Source organism: Sus scrofa, chromosome 12, assembly GCF_000003025.6.
Source record: "Sus scrofa isolate TJ Tabasco breed Duroc chromosome 12, Sscrofa11.1, whole genome shotgun sequence".
Taxonomy (NCBI): domain Eukaryota; kingdom Metazoa; phylum Chordata; class Mammalia; order Artiodactyla; family Suidae; genus Sus; species Sus scrofa.
Window position 1 is genome coordinate 60,715,036 of NC_010454.4, and position 18,247 is coordinate 60,733,282.

General features: G+C 64.4%; 1 protein-coding gene and 1 long non-coding RNA gene across 17 annotated transcripts in view; one reads left to right on the forward strand and one right to left on the reverse strand.

Annotated features, from left to right (window-relative positions):
• Positions 1-14,222, forward strand: part of TOM1L2 (target of myb1 like 2 membrane trafficking protein) — a 77,105-nt gene extending 62,883 nt beyond the window's left edge. For 5 of the 16 annotated variants that reach the window (XM_021068006.1, XM_021068015.1, XM_021068012.1 and 2 more), the window contains 7 exons: positions 66-189; positions 657-771; positions 2,043-2,118; positions 4,419-4,481; positions 8,792-8,851; positions 10,266-10,302; positions 10,969-14,222. In XM_021068006.1, coding sequence (XP_020923665.1) covers positions 66-189; positions 657-771; positions 2,043-2,118; positions 4,419-4,481; positions 8,792-8,851; positions 10,266-10,302; positions 10,969-11,111 — 618 coding nt within the window. In that variant the 3' untranslated portion in view covers positions 11,112-14,222. Of the gene's footprint in view, positions 1-65; positions 190-656; positions 772-2,042; positions 2,119-3,568; positions 4,482-7,876; positions 8,852-10,265; positions 10,303-10,968 lie in introns of those variants that run through there. The other 11 variants (XM_021068009.1, XM_021068014.1, XM_021068008.1 and 8 more) reach the window with 7 other exon arrangements.
• On the reverse strand, positions 13,258-16,852 carry LOC110256136. Its single transcript, XR_002337414.1, has 2 exons — positions 15,852-16,852; positions 13,258-15,413 (listed from the first exon to the last, which is right to left on the reverse strand). It is a non-coding gene; the product is annotated as an uncharacterized LOC110256136 (long non-coding RNA).

Below are 18,247 nucleotides of genomic sequence, written 5' to 3' on the forward strand. Positions count from 1 at the left end.
GTGCGTGACTGATACGGGGCCGAGGCAGCCCTCGGCCCGGGGCTCAGCCCACCTTCTGCCGGCAGGTGCTGAGCGACGTGACGGAAGACAACCTCATAGACCTGGGGCCCGGCTCGCCCGCCGTGGTGAGCCCGACCGTGGGCGGCGTGGCGCCCCCCTCCTCTCTCTCCTCCCAGCTGGCCGGCTTGGGTGAGTGTCCCCGGCCTTCCCCCCCGGCCCCCACGTCCCCTGGTCCCTCCCTCAGCTCAGAGCGCCCCCTGACCTTGGAGTCTGGACCTGTGCTGGGCAGCGGGGTGGCTGCTGTGCTGGGTATGGGACGTCCTCCACCCCAGCCGGGCCAAGGTGGCAGATGGGTGTCAGCGCCTTGGGTGCCTGAGATGCGGCCTCGGCCGCCAAGGCCGCGAGGGGCTTGGAGGACGGGCGACCTGCCCGGGCTCCTGCGAACAAGGTCCGCGAACCGCCCTGCCCTCTGAGAGCGCAGACCAAAGCGCCACCTTCCCGCAGTTCCTTTAGTCTGAAGTGGGTCCGTGACCCCAGATGCCACTCGCACGCCAGATGGCCCCGCCAGGCCAGAGCAGGTCTCCTGTGTGTAGCCCGTTTCAGGGGCTGAGGTCAGATCCACACGTGTCGCTCCTCCCCCGTGTCCTGTCGCACAGACCTGGGGACAGAGAGCGTCAGTGGAGCCCTGAGTTCACTCCAGCAGTGCGACCCCCGGGACAGCTTCGACATGTTTGCCCAGACCAGGGGGAGCAACTCCGAGCCACGCAAGACGTACGCGGGGACCCTCGGGTGGCGCTGGGACGAGGGCGGGGGAGGACTGACCCAGACCTGTTCCACGCCTCTGGCTGCCGGGGCTTGGCAGTGGGCACGGATCCGGGGTGAAGACCTTGGGGCAGTGGGGTGGGGTCGCAGCCGTTGGCCCGAGGGCGCGCCCTGCCGTCCTCCTCAGCAGAGCTGGCTGGCAGGGGGTGTGGCGGGCAGCGACCGACCCCAGCAGCGGCTCTGGCCACGACGAGCCCTGTGGATTCCAAACTGCACGGCCCCCCACATCTCCCTATAGCTGCTTTGAGCTTCCTGTTCAGCTGCTGACCCACCCCTGGGGGACCCCCACACCTTGAGTCCCATGCTCAGGACTCAGCAGGTTGACCAGAAGCCCTTCAGCAAGAGCCACTTTCAAAATGGACACAGCATTGGAGTTCCCGTTGTGGCGCAGTGGTTAATGAATCCGACTAGGAACCATGAGGTTGCGGGTTCGATCCCTGCCCTTGCTCAGTGGGTTAACGATCCGGCGTTGCTGTGAGCTGTGGTGTAGGTCACAGACACGGCTCGGATCCTGCGTTGCTGTGGCTCTGGCGTAGGCCGGTGGCTACAGCTCCGATTAGACCCCTAGCCTGGGAACCTCCATATGCCGTGGGAGCGGCCCAAGAAATAGCAAAAAAAAAAAAAAAAAAAAAAAAAAAAGACAAAATGGACACAGCAGAAGGCGACAGCCCCCAGCGGACAACAGACGCTGACCCCTGCCAGGGAGGCCACCGTCCTTGTCAGATGCCACTGAGGCTGCTGCTTTTAAGATGATAATTACGTCACTTTGCCTCTATCTGAGCCGTTTTTAAGGCTGCACCCGTGGCATATGGAGGGTCCCAGGCCGGGGGTCTAATCAGAGCTGTGGCTGCCGGCCTCCCCCACAGCCCCAGCCACGCAGGATCCGAGCTGCCTCTGCGACCTACCCCCCAGCTCAGGCAATGCGGATCCTTAACCCACTGAGCAAGGCCACGGATCGAACCTGTGTCCTCGTGGATGCTGGTCAGGGTCCTTAACCACTGAGCCGTGACGGGAACTCCCAGTTCCAGGGTACTTTTGACATCCTGTCATTGACCTTTGGGGACACCCCGTATTCTTACCTAAAAGAGGGCTGTTGAGTTGCAGGGTGTCTAAATGCCGAGGCCACTGAGTCTTTTGAGGAAGGTGCCATAGACAGAAAGTGATGACAGGCCAGCGCCCTGGCACCCCCTGACACCCTGCTGGCGCTGCTTCCTCCCCAGGGCCACCTTGGAGGACCCCCCGGCCACGGGAGTACTTTCGTCTGCCCTGGACGGTCAGAAGCCCGGCTCCGAAGTGGTAGGTTTTTAACTCTGTCTTTCTGCCTGGAGGGAAAGGGGGCTGTTGGGTGAAGCTGGCAGGATAGTTAGGCAGAAGCTAGCGGCTCGAGGGCCGACCAGGAGGAGAGCTCAGAGTCCCCGCCCCACTGCGTGGGGCCGCCCGTCAGCTTTCCCACGGCAGCCAGGACACGCGCCGGGGGCACCCCGTGAGCAGGCGGCTGGCAGGGCTGCACCCGGGAGGTCTGACTGGGCGCCCCGCCCATCCCCCCACAGGGGCCCTGGGCTGTCAGGGCCCCTGTGGCCAGAGAGGGTCTGTCCCCAAAGGCGGGCAGCGCCCTGACAGGCGAGGACCCTTACACACAAGGCCAGCGGGGGCCCCAGCCTGTGCCCGCCGGTCGCCAGGCTCAGGAGCGGCCAGCCCAGGGGAAGGCAGCTGGTGGCCGGGTGGTTTGGGGAGCTGGAGGCGTCGGGAGAGCAGTGCTGCCGCGGCGCCATCAGAGGTGGAGGGTGTTGCTGACTGGGTCCCCACGGGCAGCCACGATCTGTAAGACCACGGGTCTTAGGCAAAGGTTTGTGCCCTGATGCTGCTCCCGAGACAGCTCTCTTTTTGCGCAACTGAGAAACGTGTGTGTCTGCAAGTGAATGAATGTATGGGGGGGACACACGTAGTGGCCCCAGAACAACTGCCCCCGCCCCCTAGAAAGGGGCAGCGCCTATCTGTCCACTGGGTGAGGTCGGCTTCCCAGATGCAGGTTCTCGGCCTCCTGCAGGCCCTGTCCACATGGCCGGGACGCGCGGCAGTCCCGTGGCCTGGTATCTGCCAGAAAGCTTGCCCTGGGGAGGGTGTCTTCGCCCCCCTTTTGCGGCCAGTTTGGTGAGGGCCACGCGCCCCTCTGCACTGGCCACCAGGGGGCGTCGAAGAGCCAGCCTGGCGGCGGCGCCCCGCCCCGAGCCCCGCCCCCGAGGCCGGGACCGCCCACGGTGCTGCATCTCCCGCGAGTGAGGACGCCCTCTGCCCAACTCAGGGCCCCAGGGAGCCGGGGGAGGCCCGCCCCTCCTCCTGGCTGACCTGGTCTGCTTCCCACTTTGCCTGCAGGGCCGGCCCCGCCCAGGCCAGGTGTGTTCTGCTGCCTTTGTGGCCGCCAGGCAGGGCCGGCCAGGGCCAAGTGCAGGAATGGGGCCAGCTTCCCACCCTTCACCGTGGGTGCCTGGACTGACCTGCCTCCCTGACCTTTCCACCTGCCGGGAGGCGGGCTGCTCCTCATGTGTCCTGCTGGTCCCTGGGGCTGTGCGAGGGGCAGGGTTTCTGCGGGTCGTGAGTCTGTCTGTCTGTCTGAGGGGTGCGTGTTTATCTGTGTGGGGCCTGTGTGTGTGTGTGTGTGTGTGCGCGCGGTGTGTCTGGTCTACGAGGGGTGTGTGTTTGTGCCTGTGTGCACACACTCACGTGCATTCTCGGGCCTGTACTTCAGGTGGTGGTTCCGTGACCTAAACGGTGCTGACCTAGAAACGAAAACGGCCAAGAGAGAAGCTAAGGACACAGTGAAGGAGGGACGTCCTGTAGCCACAGCTCCCCAGTGCAACCACGTAGGCCGTCTTAGCCTCACATGCATCCACCTCTTAAAAAGACAATATCTCAGAGCTGCCGTCGTGGCTCAGCGGTTAGCGAACCCGACTAGCGTCCATGAGGACTCGGGTTTGGTCCCTGGCCTTGCTCAGTGGGTTAAGGATCTGGTGTTGCCACGGGCTGTGGTGTAGGTCGCAGACGCAGCTTGGATCTGGCATTGCTGTGGCTGTGGTGTGGGCCAGCGGCTACAGCTCCGATTCGACCCCTAGGCTGGGAACCTCCATATGCCACGGGTGTGGCCCTAAAAAAGACAAAAGAAAAAAAGACAATATCCCCAAAGTCAGCATTCACATTAAGAGTTTGGGGCAAGAAAGAACAGGCAGGTAACTGAGGAGGAGGAGGAGCAGCAGAAAGTAGAACTGGGTTTTGTAAAAGCTAGTTCTTTGGAGCCCCGGTCGGAGCAGCAGACCTGCTCAGCTTCCTGGGACCTCACCGCGATTTTCCAGGAGCGGGGGGGACCTTGGCTTGGGAGTGCGTTCCCGGTGGGATTCCTTTTCCTAAACCCTTTCTTTTATCCAGGAGGTAAGGGGCATGCTGGGGGCGGGCACTGGGTCGCCTCTCCTCCCGCCCGCAAGGGACCAGCTCTGACGGTAGCTTTTCTGTCTCCGCCACACGTGTCGCGTCTCCGCACCTTCTGTACCGTGGGTCTGGCTGGGACTTTTCTTTCTGGGACTCCTCTGTCCTCGGCCCCGAAGAGAGGTAAAGCTGGGCCCTCTGACCTGGAGCCCATAGACAGCTGGCTCATAGCCCAAGGAATGGTGAGGCCACCAGCTGCGCTGAGCCCCTTGTCCACCCCCGGCGCTCCCCTCTGTCGCCTCTTGAGCCCAGTGAGCCAGACAGTACAAGGCCACGCCCTCCCGCCCAGGGTCCAGCCTTCCCCTTTCTGTCCCCTTAAGCCACAGACTTCTAGCCCCAGAAACACCTTCTGGGGTTTTCTGCTGAGTTCTGGGGGGCTGGCGGGAGTGAGCGGAGGGCCTCTCAGCCCTTTTACTGTCTCTGGAGCTCTGGGCAGTATTCCCTTTTCCAGGATGAGCACAAGCTACCGTGGCCTTCGTTGGGGAGGGCGTGTTTCTAAGGGGACAGACTCAGCCTCTGAGCGGTCGGGAAGGTCCCCGCCAGCCTGCGAACTTGGCTGTCCTAGGCCGTGGGGTCAGGTAGCGTGATTATCTGTGCCTGCTACGTCCCCGGAAGGATTCGCGAATTCTCCAAGAAACCCCCGAACATGTAGGAAGTGTAGGCGGCGACCACGCGGGGAGCCGGGCATCAGAAGAGCCCGGGAGGGCCTCTCCCGCCTCCAGGGCAGTGGCTCTGAGTGCGAGTCATCCTCCCTGCCGGCCATGCAGAGGTTACCTCAGAGGAAGCCACAGCCTCGCTGCGTGCCTCTGAGTAGGCACCAGAGGGGCAAGCGTGGCGCGGCCAGGGCGGGAGAGGGCTCAGGAAGGAAAGACGTTGGGCCAGCATGTCAGGGACTGCAGGCAGCGCAGGGTCACCTAGAAAGCAGGCTGTGAGCAGCACCGGCGCACACGGCCACACGGCCATCAGAACCAGGAGGCCAGGGGCTCTGCCCACCCAGCCCGGAGCTGGCGGCTTTGCACAGCCATGCTGTGTCCCTCCAGGGGCCAGCAGCAGGCAGCCCGTCCTGCTCTGGCTGTTCCCGACCCCAAGGCTGTTCTCAGGGGCAAAGGCTGGCCCGGCCCCTCCAGTGCTACTTTGGGGGACGGGCGGGGGCTCTGGCCCACACGTGTGGGTGGCCCTAGAGCAGGTCCCCTGAAGACCACGACTGCTCCCCGTCGAATTGGGGAATCCAGCTGTGTGTCCTTGTGCCTGTCGATCCTGCAAAAGAGGATACTGCCCACATGGCCACCTGGCCCTGCCCCACCTGGAGCTCCGGTCCCACTAACAGCTAACCCAGCGTCTCACCTGACTGTGGTGTTTCTTCTTCTAAACAATGTGTATTAATTGCTTTGCCTTATTGCCCGTAGTCTAGAAACCCTGAGTCTTTCCAAACCTCCCCAGTACAAATTCTTCACTTGGAAACTTTTTGTACTACGGAGACTACGGCTCACCTGGGGAGGCAAGGTGGGGGGCTGTGGGGAGCTCCCCCCACCCTGGAAGTAGCCCGGAGCTCAGCACCTGCTCCCGCTGAGCTGGAGATGGGCAGCTGGGTCTCCCGTGGAAGGAGGGGCGCTGGGCGCGCAGATCCAGCACCAGGCCCGCCGCCCGGTGTGCAGACCCGCTCCTGCTCCTGCTCCTGGGTGCCTGGTCTGCCGGCTGGTGGCCAGGGGTCGGGGCTCTCTCCCACACGCAGTGCAGCCAGGAAGACACCCCGATGTGAACGAGCATCGGTCACAGCAGCCACAGACGTGGTCAGTCAGGGCCCGCAGTGGAGGTGGGGGCGTCCCTGCTCAGACCCGGAGCAGCCCCAGCACAGCAAGACTCGGGCTACCGAGGGCTCTGGCTGCGGCTGAGCCCAGCGCAGCACCTGTCCCCTTTGGGCCCAAAGCCCCCCGCCCCCTGAGCAGGTCCCCCGCTGTCCTCCGACGTGCATGGCCCACTTCCCTTTGGGCTCGCACAGAGCCCGGCGCCCTCCCGTCTAGTCCAGCCTCTCCCCGCACGCTTCCCGTGGCTCCTGTCGGCGGGCAGGGTCTCGGGTCTGTGTGCGATGCCCCGGCTGCCCCGGGAATTTTGTCCTGCTGTGCTCCTCACACACCAGTTCCCAGGCAGGCAGCCTGTGAAGCCAGGCGCTGGGGCAGCCAGGCAGCCCCATGCAGGCGCAATGTGAGCGTTCCTGTGACCCACGTCTGAGGCCAGGGCCTCTCGGCCAGGGATCAGCCCCGGAGCCCTGGGTTTCTGCGCTAGAAAACGGGAGCGCCAGCCTGGTCCTGAAGGGATTTGGAGTCGTGAGTGGGGGAAGCCGCTGGCCTCTGTCGCAGATGGGGACACCGAGGCCCGCCCTTCTGGCCGCAAGCACCTGCTCCCCGGAGTGGCCCCGGCTCCCACCACACTCACTGGGACGTTGTTTGGAAGGCGAGGGGCTTCTCAGACGCCAGCGTTTGTCTTCGGAGCGTGCTGGCTCTCGGGATTCTTGCAGAGTTCAGCACGGGCTCGGTCCCTGGGGGCCGGTTCCAAGCAGTAACAAAAAGCTGTGAGCAGAAGCCGGAGCTAAGGCTCTTAGCGTCTTTTTTCAAGCTTTGCAAGCGCAGGGCCTCTGGTCCTCCGGGGCGCGAGATTGCCCCAGCAGCTGCTGTTGGCCGGTTTCCCCCGAGATGCTCGGACGTGGCACGCTTGGTTCTGGGAACCTGGCGGCGCAACCCACGTCCTCCCAGAGGGCAAGAGTTCTGTGTGGAAGCATCAGGATAGGGAAAGCTGCCCTCTCCGTAGGAGAGTGTGTCGGGCAGAAGCCCTGCCAGCCCGCGTAGCCCTGCGTGCCTGCCACCTTCCGCTCAGGAGCCGCCAGCTTGCCAGTCGGTGTCTCCCCCCAGGGCACCAGGTGTCCTTGTCCCCAGGAGTCCTTTCAGGTGCTTTGAAGCCTTGATACGTATATGTTTATGACCACACCTGCAGCACACGGAAGTTCCTGGGCCAGGGGTTGAATCCAGGCCACATCTGCAACCTACACCACAGCTGTGGCAACACCAGATCCTTCAACCCACTGCGCCAGGCTGGGGATTGAACCCGCACCTCCACAGTGACCCAAGCCGCTGCAGTTGGCTGCCGCCCGCTGGCCCTGCTTATCAGCATTAACCCACGGCACCACGGCGGGAACCACGTGAATCTGCTCTCTTTAAGCATTTAAACGTCCTTAGGTCCCCAGTAGGCAAAGAAAAAACAAAAACATAGACAGAACCTCCCTAACCTGACGGAGGCTGGCTTGAGCCTCTGAAACGTGTGTGGACACCCACCCCTGGGTGGGGTGGACGCGAGCGTGGAAGCCAGAGGAGGGGTCTGCCGGCCTGGCTGCTGGACACGCTCCCCAGTGGGCCCAGGCCCTCGCCCACCCACATGGGGGTCTTCTGGGCAGGTTTACCCCCCAGGGTGGCCCTGTGTCGGGCAGGGCTGTGACCGCAGGGCCCCGCTGCTCTCCGCGCTCAGGTCCCGTTGCAGACACTGAGGCCAGCCCCTCACTGCCTGTTTTACCTTGATTCCTCCCTAGATTGTGACCCGGGGCTGGCAGTGTTTTGACAAGTGAGCTTGGAAGTGAGTCCGAGTCCCCAGGGACTTCCCAGACCCCACACCTCAATTAAGGGCCATCGGCTCCTTCTCTGGGGGGGAGCTGACATTTCCTTAATGGGGCTCCAGGGGGTGAAAGGTTACTTCTCACTTATCGCAGTATTATCTGACCTCATCTGACAGCAGCTTAACTCTTTCTGGCCAGAGACAGTTTCAGGCCCTTGGCACTGGTGGCCCAGGCACTGCGAGGGTCCCTCCTTGGCTCGGGAGCCCGGTCCCCCTGCCCCCCGCTCCCCCGCCACCTCTGCCCGGCTCTCCGTGGAGCTTTTCTCCGATGCTGGGGCTCCGACAGCTCTGAAGGTGGGAGGAAAGGGCGGCCTGAGAGGAGGCCGCTGCACTCTGGCTGCTTTGGGATTTTTCCCCTAACCCGACAAAAAGACAGCCAAAGTCCCTTGGTCCGCTTGGCCGTCAGAGCCCTTGCTTTGGGCCTGTTTGTGGCAGGAAAGCTCTGGCCTTCCGTCGGCCGGCCTCCCAGAAATGCCCGACGCCTTGCGCAACATTCCACCCAGCAGCGCCCTGACCACCGCACCCCGCCCGGGCCTGCGGCCACACGGCCTCCCCGCCCTGTCCGACCGGGACGGGCACAAAAAGTTACCCAGTTAAGAACACGTACTGTGCCCCCGCCCTGCCACCCGCTGCCCTGCTGCTTAGAGCCGCCGCTTCCGCCCTCCCCTTTCGCACGGGCTGCTGCGCGCCCCGCCTGCTGTGCCAGCGTGTTCTGCTCCGTGTCTGTTTTGGTTTTGGTTGCGTTGGGGTTGCTTTGACCATTGACGTGTCCGGTGTTCTGTCTCCCCCGCCTGGCTGCCGGGCGACCGCCCCCCGCTTGCCGCCTCCATAGATCCCGGTGGCGCAGCCCTCTGTCATGGACGACATTGAGGTGTGGCTCAGGACCGACCTGGTGAGACTCGACTTTTCTTTCTCGTGTGGGGAGTGGCGAGGCAGAGGCCCTCCGAGGAAGGGCCTGGGGGGCCGCCGCGGGGGCCACTCTCCCCGGGAGGCAGGCGGAGGGAGGCCGGGCAGGCGCCCCCCCCACGTCCGCACCTGCTCGGGGCGCAGAGCCGGGCTTCCAGCCTCACCCCCCGCCTCCGAAAGGCACACCCACGAGTCCCGCTTCCTCTTCAGGTGCAGCTGCGTGTGTGTGCTTGGGCTCTTTCGGGGTTTGAGTTTGGGCTTTTTTGATTTTTTTAATTTATGTATATTTTTCGTTTTTCTTTTTTTTTTTCTTTTAATTGTGCAATATACACAGAGAGGAGTGGGTGTTTGTTTTTCAACTCACTGCCCCCCCACTTCCCCGGAATCTCCTGGTGTCTTGGATTTAGTCGCCCCCGAGCCCATCGGGTTTATCCCCGGGGATGGGCAGGAAGGCTAGGATGTCGCACGTCTGCCAGTGGCCGGTCCCCCCCGCTGCGGGCCGGTCCCCCGCTGGCCCCTGCAGCCCACTCCCTCCCAGCGCCCTGTGCAGGAGGCCGGGCTGCTGAAGAAATGCACTTGGGGAGGAATGTGCTCATCCAGAGTCACGGCCTGCTGGTTGGACTTTCCCCCAGACCTGGGGGCAGCGGCCTCCTCCCAGGGCCCCTTCCCGGGAGCAGAGCAGCTCTGTAACCCCAGGGGCGCTGGCCGGGCTGGCCCTGGCTGCTGACCGCCCCTCCCCGCACCAGGACCCGGAGGGCAGACCTCCGGGGGCCTTTCTGAAGACACTGCCCTGCTTGCGAGCAGTGCCCGTGCCGTGCCTGGGAGGAGGCCAGGGGCCCCACGGTCAAGGGGCAGGGACCCCCAGCTGGCCGCACAGGGGGTCGGTGGCAGAGCTGCGAAGGAAGCCTGGCCTCCCAGCCCTGAGCAGGGCCGTGTCCACCCCCTCGGCTCCCTTCCCCACCCGTGTCCCTGCCGGCTTCTCAGCGACCCTCGCGGTCCCCAAACAGAAGCCGGTCTGATCCTCTCCCATGGTTCAGCGCTCCCAGAGCCTCCTTGGGGACGGGATTGGGGCCACAGGACGAGGCTGGCACGGCTTCCGGGAGGCCTCCCCTCCCCTGCCAGAGCGCCTCGAGCTCCACGGCTCTGGCGCTTCCAGGCCTCACGTGGCTCCCGGCTGCCTGTGTGGACCTGACCTCCCAGCCCCCTGTGGCCGCCTGGGGCTGGGACAAGGACGCCGAGTGGAAGAGCGCCTGGGGGCCCGGGCTAGAATCTGCTTAGCGTTTTGTTTTTGACTTTTTAAGAACAAGTGCCCTCAGAGCCCTGGGGGACAGGCCGCCCTGGGGGGCTGCTGGCGGGGAGGGGCCCGGCGGCGGTCCTAACGCGTCTCTGCTCTCCCGCAGAAGGGTGACGACCTGGAGGAGGGCGTCACCAGCGAAGGTAGGCCTGGCTCCTCCCCCCAGGCTCTGGGGTCACACCCCCTTTCCCTGGGGTCTGACCTCCACGCCCCCACCCCCGCCTCCCTCAGTGTGTCACGGCGGCACAGGGCTGGTGAACAGTAGTGCAGGCTGCAGCCGCTGTCCCTGGTCCACATGCCCACACCTGCACTTTGTGCCCGCCCCGAAGGCCCAGGGCAGCCGGGCAAAACGCCCGCCACCAGTCAGAGCCTCTGGGGCCTTGACATCCTGCGGCTCCACCTCTGGGGGCCAGCTGGGTCAGGTGGGAAGTTCCTGTCCTGCCCCCCAACTCACCTCTCCCCCCTCTCCCCCCATCTCCCCTGCCCCTCCCTCCGCAGGCACAGATCCCAGCCTGGTGGGGGAGGGGGGAGGCTGCCAAGGTTAAGGAGCAACTCCCCCCTCCAGCCCCGCTGCCCTGCCTGCAGTGCCAATCCAGACAATGGAAAACCGGGGGGTGGGGGGGGATCACAACAGCCCCGCCCCCGCCCCAGGGTAGCAGCTGGCTTCCCACCTGCCCTGGTGGTGGTGGAGGAGGAGGAAGCCGAGGAAGCGGCTGACTCCACCGTGGGGAGCAGGGGGCAAGGTGGTCGGAGCCTCTGTGCCACTGAGCCCCCCACCAATCCCGGCCTGGCCTTGTGTTGTGTTGCAGAGTTCGACAAATTCCTGGAAGAAAGGGCCAAAGCCGCAGAAATGGTTCCCAGCCTCCCCTCTCCCCCAGCGGAGGCCCCGGCCTCCAACCCTTCGGGCCGGAAGAAGCCAGAGCGGTCAGAGGATGCGCTCTTCGCCCTGTGAGCTGCCCTGTGGTTGGGCTGCCAGGTGGCAGGTCACTGCTCGCTCCCCGTCCACACCAGGCACTGGCCACTCCTGCCATCCCCAGCCCCTGCTTGGTCCTGTGCTGCTCTGTCTCCATGGAAACACCACTGCATTTGCTCCCAGGCCTCCCACTAGTCCCGACCAGCTGTAGCCACCTCCTCCGTGGGCGGTGGGACAGCCCCGCATCCCCTGCCCTAGAAGAGCCTCCCTGGGGCTGATCCTGAGCTGTTCCCCTGGTCACCTGCCCACACAGACGGCCCCTCTCCCGCACGCACATCCCGAGCTCGGCCCGTGCCCAGCCCGTCTTCTCCCCTCGGTGCCCCGTCCCACTGCATCCCCCGCCGAAGAGCAGGCTTACACCCTCGAGCTCCACCCCTCCCTGGACCGCTGCTCCCTGACGCGCGTCCGCACTTTAGAAGGCTCTGTGGTGCCCTGGGTGGGTGTCTCGTGCCGGACCCCTCTCCTCATACTCAGCTGCAAGCCCAGGCCCATGGCCGGGCCTGCCTGCTCTTGGTGTGGGGGGCGCCACACGGCCCTGCTGGTGGCCCCTGGCTGGCGGGCTCCTGCAGGGATAACACTCCTGGAACCAGGCCACCCCGCGCACACACAGGCCAAGCACAGGGAGGGCTGGCTCTGGCCGCCGGGGAGAGCTCTGTGCAGTCCCGAACGTGCTTCGGCCTGGCCCAGGGCAGCCTCCGCGCTTCCACATCCAGGGCCCAGCCACAGGCGGTTTGGCACCTCGGCCGAGATCGCAGTGACTAAGCAGTCAGCGCGGAGCAGAGGCCCCCGCAGGCTCCTGGGCCTGGGCCTCAGCGCCTCAGCCTCCCCCACAGACTGTCCTGACAGCCTGACCTCCTCCCACCCCCACACCCTCCAAGCCAACCTAGGAGGGGCTAGTGCCACCTGCTCCCACCCTGGGTCCTCACTGGGGTCCCCGGCCTGGGCAGGGCACTTGCAGCTCGCTCAAGCCCAGTCCAGCCCGCTCCACCCGGTCCTGTGGCCCCAGAAGAGCAGAAACGCTGCAGCTGCTCCACAGCAGCCTGAGAGCACCGCGCCAACCATGCTGCCCAGGCCTAGGGGTAAAGCTTGGCCGGGCCACCTCATGTTCCTCAGGTGGTCAGCCCTTCCCGCCTGGCAGCCCGTGCAGGGAGCAGAGGCTGGGCCTGACTCCAGCTCAGGGGGGAGCATCTAGGATGGGGCGGGGGGGCTGTGTGGGCGCCAGAAGGTTGTGCAGAAACACTGCCCACCCCAGGACCGGCATGCAGCCTGGCACCTCCCGGTTCCTTGGAGGGCGCCCAGGATGCCCTGCGCGGAGCTCAGCCAGCCAGCCTCCAGTCCTGCCCCCTCCCACCCCACCCTTGGGCAGCAGCGCCTCCCTCCTCAGCGTTTCCAGGGCCGGGGCCCCAAGGACAGCTTGTTTGATGCTGAGATGTCTAAAGTCAGCTGACTTGACGTGAGCTGCAGAGATGGGGCTATGGTGCCGGCGACCCCAGCCCGCATCCGGAATCCCCCGCCCTCCGATGCAGTCTGGTGGGGGGGGCTGGGGACACCCGCCTTGCCAGCCCACGGGCAGGCAGCTGGGCCTCGGGGTCAGTCCTGAGAGAGCTGCAGTGCCACAGCAGCCAGGCCCAGAGTCCACTGAGGGAGGAGCCGGCCTCCCACCCTGCAAAGGGCAAGACCCCACGGCCGGAGGGGCCGGGGGAGAGCATCTCCCTGGGGAGGCCCCAGCAGAGCCGCCCCCCAGCGCCAGCTGGTCAGCCAGACCCGGCTTGGAGAGGCCTGGCTGCCGGGGCAGCAGGTGGTGGTGGAGCCGCTGGCCGCCCGTCTGGAGCTACGGCCTGGCCTACCTGGGCCCCTCTCGCTGGCTCCCTTCTGTCTGGGCAGCACGGCCCTCGGGCAGCCCTCCTAGCGGGGGAAGGTGGCCAGAGCCCTCTGCCCAGGACACCGGGACCCTCCAAGCCACTAACCTTCCACCAGTGTTAGAGATCAGAGATACAGTGTGTACTTAATTACACTAAATTATTGCTGGGATTCCCTATAAGCACTAATTATACCTGATTATAGGTTAAAATATTTATTTTGTCAAAATATTTTCTTGGGGATGTGTTTAACCTTTTCTGTGTTCTTTGTGTGCTGAGCTGTGAAAACTAACCATATCCTGCCTGCCTTTGGGCCAGCGGACAGCAGCAAATGGGAATAAGTGCCATCTGACTCGGGCACTGGTGGGCCTTTGGCCAACCTGCCCCGGAGTGGCCGCCCAGGACCCCCAGGCACCGCGCAGGCAGACACGTGCCTGGCTTAGCTGCGCGCACAGAACAAGGGTCAGCGGCTGCAGTGGCCCGTCGCTGGCCTGGGCCAGAGGGAAAGGTGGTCGTCTTGTCTGTCCCGTCTGTCCGTCAGCCCCTGGGTGTGCGTGACTGCTGTCTGTCCTGACCTCGCCTTGGCTCACTGCCTTCACAGCACCCAGGGGCCCAGCGGGGTGGGGGTGGCAAGGGCTGAGGCCCTGGGCAGCAGTGGGTGGATTCCTGGGGCATCCCGGGGCAGACGGCTGCTCGCGCCCACGCTCCCGCTCCTCCTATTCCTTCCTGCTGCCACGGCTCCACTTTGCCCCCACACGCTTCTAACTCGGTCCAGGGGCCCTGGGCCAGCGAGGGAGAAGCACCCGCTGCCCGCACCAGCCTCTGCACCACGCACCCTCTGGACCCTGGGCCCCACCCCGTCCTCCACCGGGGCAGATCCGCTTCACCCCGCGGGCTAGGTGTGTGCCCAGTGCCAGCCCTTCCTGCCCCTCGTGCCCCCAGAGCAGCTGTCAACCCCGGAGTCTCACTGCGTCACTCCAGGTGCTCCTGGAGGAAGGGGCGGATATTTATCTCCTCGAGTTTGCACTTCATGCGTGAGGGGCTCTCAGGTTTGGTGTCCGGCCATCCCCCAGCCTGGCGTTCTGTCACTGTCGTGTGTCTCTGCCAGCAGTGGGTCTGGAGGGCGGTCAGCGGCAGCGCGTCCATCCACCCACTGGCTCCCCTTCCAGAGGTCGTCTCTCTAGTTTGGGATCTTGCATGTAACATACTCCCCAATAAACAGACAAACACACCGTCCTGTGTGATCTCTGTCCAAAGGGCCTGCCTTCCGGACCACCTTTCTCTGAGCATGGCCCCCACCACATGCGCACCTGTCCCCTTTGGTCACCCTGGGGCACAGCCTGCTTGGGGACACTGGTCAGAGCTGCCATCAACCCGCCACAGCCAGCCTGATTGCTCAGACCAGGGGCTGTGGTTCTTCCTGTCTCTCCCGTGCCCAGGAGTGTCCAGGCCTGAGCCACCTCGTCGCGCCCTTGAGGCCCTGGGACAGGGCTCAGGTGCCCCTGGCTGGGAAGTGTCCTTGATACTGGGGCCCGAGCCTCTGCCGAGGGCAGGACCCAAGCAGCCCCTCCTTGCCGACCTGACCAGTCATCCTGCAGGCTCTCAGGGCTGAAGCCCAGCGGAGTCCTGGACAGTCACCGCCCCCCACCACCCTAGGCAGGGACACAGCACAGGCCTCTTTCGGGCCTGGAGTGTCTGACACGGGGCTGGCGGCTCAGGACCCACGGTCCCCATTCACGAGGACTGGGGACCCCCACGCTTCGGGGGCCTCTGTCTCACTCCACCTGCCACCCACCTGGGCTGGGGGAGGTCCCAACACGGCCCCTAGTCATGGGCCCACCTGCCTCCCATCCGCCACCCTCCCAGAAGAACAGGTGTTCAGGTGGGCCTCCCTGCCCATTGATCCCTGGTCGTTCTTCCAGGGCCTGCAGGGCAGGGAGACCCTGAGGGAGCAGCCAGGGGGCACAGCACTGGGGCTGCACGCTGCTTGCAGCTGGAGGATGGCGGGGGGGGGGCTGGGCAGCCCCCAGGGAGACCTCAGAGTCTCTGGTGGGCACGTGCCACGATGCATTTACTTCCTTACCACAGTACCAACTGTTCTTTGAAGGGAAAGGTTCTGTGGAAAAAGAAGTTTGGAAAACAGTGGAGTAAAGGCAGGCAGCATCAAGATAAGGATAGTTGGCGGCCCAAACTCCTCACTTGGAGATGGCACCTTGGAACTTTCTTGGTTGGTTGATTTAATCAGAAAAGAAATTTATTGACCTTATTCAAGTTCGGGTATTTCAGCTTCAGGCACAGCTGGATCCAGGTGCTTAGAGCTTTGGTCAGGAATTTGCCTCTCTCCGTGTCCTGGCTCTGCTTTCTCTGGGTTGGTTCTTCCACCTGGCTGACTGGAGGCTGCTGGCAGCTCCAGGCTGACATCCTACATGCAGAAAGAGGCGCCTCATTCCCAGTGGTTCCAGAAGTCCCAGAACCCGCCCTAAAAACCAGGCTGCTCACAGAGGGAAGGTGGAATCTGGGGAGGTACAAGCAATGGCTGGCCACTGCGGTGTGGATGGAGCGGGCCAGAGGCAGGAAGGACACACCTAGGGGCGCAGAGGCAGGCTTTTAGAATCCTTTCAGTAAGTACTCCCTCTTCAGAACTGGAGCCCTGGGGAGAGCTGCTTTCCAGAGATGGGGAGGGGGCAGTGTGGGACATCGTGGGTCTTCTCGGGGCTCAGGACTTCCTGCCTGCCAGTCCCCCACTAAAACACCCAAGGTGGCGTTTTTCTACAACCTGCTTCTTTTCCAAGGACAGGGTCTCTGGGGTCCTGAGGAGCCGGGGGTGGCAGGCAGGAGGCTTTGAACAGACATGACTCACCCAGAAATGCCATTTGCTGCAAAGGAGCCCCGGCCAGCTCTTGCCGGGTGGCCTTAGAGGGTGTGTCTGCACAGGGGCTCCAGGCCCTTGGCAGCCCAGGAGGCACACAGCACACAGCTGCAGGGAGTCAGTGGCCCTGCTGTTCCTTCCCCATCCGGCCTGGGGCTGCAGATCCCTGAACTCCCGGGGTGTGAAACAGGGTCATGGGTAGTGAGCCCGATGCCTCCAGGGCCCTGCCTGGGTGGATCCCAGGGCTGGACGTAGCTCACTGGCCATGCTGTATAGCCTGCTGTTGCTCAACTGCCCCGGTTTTCAGGAAAAACAAGGAATCCAGCCTTTGGGGGAAATCTCCATTTGACAATGAACTCAAAGTCAGAATCTGTGTACACCTGGTCCAGGCTGGAGGGTGTCAGATGATGGCTGCTCTTCTTGTCTCTAAGCTGCACCCCTCCACCATACAGCCAACCTTGGGGTTCAAGCAGCTCTCTGTGGAGAGTTCAGAGAGGGCTAGAAACGACTTGCCCAGCACGCAGCAAGGGCCAAGTGGAATGCGAATTCAGGGTCATCTGGGACCAGAATCATCCATGTCAACGGCCACAAGGTTCCATTACATCCAGGTGGAGGAGTGAGGGGAACCCAGGGCCCCCTGCTGGGTCTGCACTGCCACAAGCTGGGCAGGTGCCAGCTTAGCTACTGCAGAATGAAGGACAAACGCGCAGGTGGGTGGCAGGGGGGCTCCAGGAGTGCAGCGGGATTTCAGTAGCCTGCTAGGCAATGCCAGTGCCTGCCCTGTCACGCATCCCTGAGCCTGACCACCGAGGACATGGCTCGGCCGGGCCAGCGGCCCTGGCAGAAGCCCTGACGGAGCTGGACACCTGCCCCCAAAGCCTCTGAACCACAGAAGAGGCTCCTGCGCCTCTCAGACGCCCACGGCAGGAAGGGCAGATGCGAACCCAGCCTCACAGCTGGCACTTGGGGCCCGGCGGTCGGCGGTCGGTCGGGGCCCGGGAGGAAGTCCGAGCCGGAGCGCGGGGTGGGGCGGGGCGCCGGGTCGGTCTCGTGGCGCACGTGACCCGGCCGCCGGGAGCTGGGCGCTGACGCCGCGTCACCCCACTCGGGGCCGCGCGCCCATTGGCTGCGCCGCGGGCCGGGGCGGGGCTCGTCCGGCCGACGCCCGGACCCCGCGCGCCCGCCTCTCGCAACCCCCGCGGCCTCGCTCTGCTCACCTGTGAAATGGGGCTGCTGGCGGCCCCCCCCCCGGGGAGGAAGGGGTTAACGCGGAAGCGCCGGCCCGGGGCGCGCGGTGCGGCACGAGCGCGGAGCTCCCGGGCGGGGCCGGGGGAGGGGCCACCCAGGGGCAAGTGCCCTGAGGGAGCGCGGCCCCCACACGGCTTTCCGCACCCTCCCCGGAGCCCCGTCCCCGCTGGTCTCAGCCTGTGCCGCCCAGTGTGTGTCTCTGGCTGCTCACATCCCTACCCGCTCCCAGGACTGTGCGCCGCCGGGGGCTTTCACTGCACCTGGCGGGTCTGGTCTAGGCTGCAAGTCTCCGTTGGCCTGGCCTCCCCCTCTCCCGAACTCCTGCATTTATACGCGCTTATTGACTGCGCTTGCTCTTTACATATGCGGTAAATTCAGCTAAAAGCCAGTGAGGCAGGTCTATGGGGACCATGACTCCAACACCCCTTTTCACAGAGACTCAAAAAGGTGAAGTAAGTGGTTCCAGGTCACACAGCAAGCAGCTGAAAACCCGGACCGGCTGCCTGACTCTGAAGTAGGTGCTCTTTAGGCTTGACTCGCACGGGGAAAGATTTTCAGGAGAGTCACCAGATCCACAAGACTTCTGGGTGCTTGGCTCCTACTTGGGGTGGTGGGGCCAGGGGCGGCAGGATGCAGGGGGCCGAGAAGGGGGATCCCCCGTTCCCCAGCATTAATTCATCTGGAGTGCCATGCTGGGAGATCCTTGAGCAGGGCCACTGGGGGGACAGATGTGGTTTGGATATCCCGGCCCTGGCCACCCCGGTTCTGGGTAATTTTCCACAGCAGCTACTTCTGGGAGGGGCACAAAGAGCCCTGCGTGTCTAGGCTGAACCCCCGGGACTTGGACCTCCAAGGCCTCTCGTGGCCCGAGCACCCCGCCCCTCCAGTCCAAAGTGTTCCACTCCTTTTACCCCCTCGGAGGGTGTGCAGTCTGAGCGAAGCAGGACTCAGGATGGCTGCACTCCCCCGAGGCGGGGGTCGTCTCCGTGGCTGCCCTCTCGCACAGGCAGCCTTCCCACTTCCAGAACCTGAATGTTAGTTCTGGCTTACTCAGACCGCCTCCCCCGCCGCCCAGCTCCGCCCCCAACCCACAGGACCTCCCTCCCCAGCCGGGCTGCCTCCTCGGACCTGGCCCTCCA